Genomic DNA, 2985 nt, shown 5'->3' with positions numbered 1-2985 from the left:
CGGCAGACACTGGGAGGCCAACCCGTGAAAGTGTGTAAATTAAGAGGCAGAAAAGTAAGAAACCAATTTCATCTACATCACCTTTTTACTTCTCTTTCAACAATCAAACAAAAACCTTTTCAAGATTTCTCCTCTTTTCTCCCTCCTTTTATTCTTGGAGCTTCTACAAAAGAATCTCCTTATATGGTACACCACGCAAAAAGAGAAAAGGTAAAGGTCCCCACTTTAATTTGGCACTTATTCACTCCCTATCTTCTCCATATTTATGTATTCACAACTGAATTATTAGATGACCATACTTATCAACATTGCAAACATTTCATGGCTAAGCCTTATAATTCTTTGTCATGTCTTATCATTACAACTTTCACCTTATTGCAATTGATATTTCCTAGCCAACAAGTGAAAATAACACCACCTCCCTTGCCAATTCTCCCATTACCAAATTGCGCTCAACTAAAATGGCACCAAAGAGAACTCATTATGTTCTTTCATTTTGGTGTCAACACGTTCACAGATAGGGAATGGGGCACCGGACATGAAAATCCTGCAATTTTTAACCCGACCCGCCTAGATGCCAACCAATGGGTTGACACGGCTGTCCAAGCAGGAGTGTCACTTATTATACTCACTGCTAAACACCACGATGGTTTTTGCTTATGGCCTTCTAAATACACTGATCATTCGGTCATAAGAAGTCCTTGGAAGAATGGTCAAGGTGATGTGGTTCAAGAATTTGTCAATGCGGCCAAGGCTCGTGGCGTTGACGTTGGTTTGTACCTTTCGCCGTGGGATCGCCATGATAAGAGATATGGTAATAATAAGGAGTACAATGAACACTACTTGGCTCAACTACAAGAACTTCTGAATAAGTAAGCCTTTGATCTTTTCCTCCCTTACTTTCAAGTTTCAATTCGACATGTTACATGCATGCATATGTTACATGTCGGAGGCGATGTGACGACACTTACCGCAGCTGTTCTGGCCGCATTAGTTACCAGATTCATTCAAAGACAGTTTTAATTAGGATACGAAAGTCCTTTTGAAAAGAAAAAAAGAGTTAACCTATATACATCGAGAGGCTATTAATAAAGAATTCTGTACACTACTATTATATTTTAGCATGTTGTACCAAATAATACGTTTAATTTTTTAGGTTATAAGTTTCACTCTTTATAGACGGTTAATAATTACCTGCTGCTTAAAAAAGGTATAATGGAACTAATAATTTTCTTTTTAATGGTTGAAAGCTATGGAGATGTTAAAGAGATATGGTTTGATGGAGCAAAGGGTTCGAACGCACCAAACATGACTTATTACTTCGATGATTGGTTCGCAATGGTGAGGGAGTTGCAGAGCACTATCAACATATTTTCCGATGCCGGCCCGGGCGTCCGATGGGTCGGAAATGAGGACGGATTCGCCGGAAGTACAAGTTGGTCTACCATCAATCGAACATTACTGTCTATTGGCAATAGCAACGCTGAGTACGTAAACTATTTTCTTCCAAGCCTAAATACAATTATTTCCCTTATTATTGTTTGTGCTAGCTGTATTCAGTAATATTGACAACTGATTTTTGGTCAACAATATACGTCAATTACCCTTTGTATGAAAAGCAAGAAGATACATGCCAATTATTAGATTGTGGCTGTTACGTCCAGTCATTTGGTGGGACATTTTCATAGAGTAGAAATGGAAAATTATTAGTCATTGAGGAAATATATTATAGTATATAGGAGCGGATTCCATTTACAAAAACTGAGTGATATCAAAGATTGTATTTTTATAAACTATAGTGCTAAATGCTTACTTTGCTAAACTAAATGCAGTTATCTCAACAGTGGAGATCCAAAAGGGACAGATTGGCTACCACCAGAATGTGATGTATCCATTCGAAAAGGATGGTTTTGGCATAAATCACAAGCACCAAAGAACCTAAGCGATTTGCTCGAAATCTATTACAAGTCCGTTGGAAGAAATTGCGTATTGCTACTTAACGTGCCTCCTAATAAACAAGGACTAATATCTGAGAGCGATGTGCAAAGACTCAAAGAATTTAGAAGTGCAGTCGACACAATATTCTCCACCAATTTGGCCACCAAGTGTTCGATCAAAGCAAGTAGTAAGAGGGGTGGTAAAAATGGAGGTTTTGGACCCGAAAACGTGCTAGACAATGACCATTTGTGGACATATTGGGCTCCAAGAGATGAAGATAAAGATGAACATTGGATTGAGTTCAAAGCGAAGGACAAACCATTGAGATTTAATGTGGTAAGAATTCAAGAAGCAATAGGGCTAGGTCAAAGGATTAAAGGGCATGAAATTTATGTAGATGGGATGAAAATTGCGAATGGAACCACAATAGGTTACAAGAAGCTTCACAGGCTAGAAAAAGGAATGTTGAGTGGTCATAGTGTGAGGATCAAGATAATTGAATCAAGGGCAATCCCTTTGATTTCATCAATTGGTCTTCATTTTGATCCCTTTTGGAATCCAAATGGGCAAGGAGATAGTGGTCCATTTTAATTTAGCACTTTCTGCTGATCCCATATGGGCTTATATCCTGTGCCTAATTCTTGTCTCAGTGTAGACTTGTAAAGTAGAAACAAGGAAGTGAAAAATGCACAATAAAGTGTTGAAGTTGCTAATTCTATTACCCTTTCATGTGCAGCTGGCCTGGTATGGTAATGTTACGGCGGACTAACCAAAACGCCGTGTCTTTTCATTATACTCCCTCTATCCCTTTTTATATTTAGATACTATTACTATTCGGGGAGTCAAAAAAATGATTTTAAATAATATTTTCATATACTTATTTAATTAATTTGAATTATCAATTAATTATTCTAATTGATATAAAAGCACGTGTATATATATATATATATATATATATATATATATATATATAAATTGAAGAATTTATACTTGATTGTATATCAAAAATTAGATTCTCATAAAATGGGATTGAGGGGGTATCTTTTA

The 2985-nt window shown here is 36.8% G+C and overlaps 1 protein-coding gene across 1 annotated transcript; it reads left to right on the top strand.

Annotated features, from left to right (window-relative positions):
• Positions 1–216: 216 nt before the first annotated feature.
• Positions 217–2662, top strand: LOC107781096 (alpha-L-fucosidase 1-like). Its single transcript, XM_016601734.2, has 3 exons — positions 217–872; positions 1251–1487; positions 1833–2662. Exons 1-3 carry the CDS (start codon positions 322–324, stop codon positions 2527–2529), a joined length of 1485 nt encoding a protein of 494 aa, XP_016457220.1. The 5' UTR covers positions 217–321; the 3' UTR covers positions 2530–2662.
• Positions 2663–2985: the final 323 nt, after the last annotated feature.

The sequence above is a fragment of the Nicotiana tabacum genome, chromosome 6, assembly GCF_000715075.1.
Source record: "Nicotiana tabacum cultivar K326 chromosome 6, ASM71507v2, whole genome shotgun sequence".
NCBI classification, from domain to species: domain Eukaryota; kingdom Viridiplantae; phylum Streptophyta; class Magnoliopsida; order Solanales; family Solanaceae; genus Nicotiana; species Nicotiana tabacum.
This window is presented reverse-complemented; position numbering and strand designations above follow the sequence as displayed.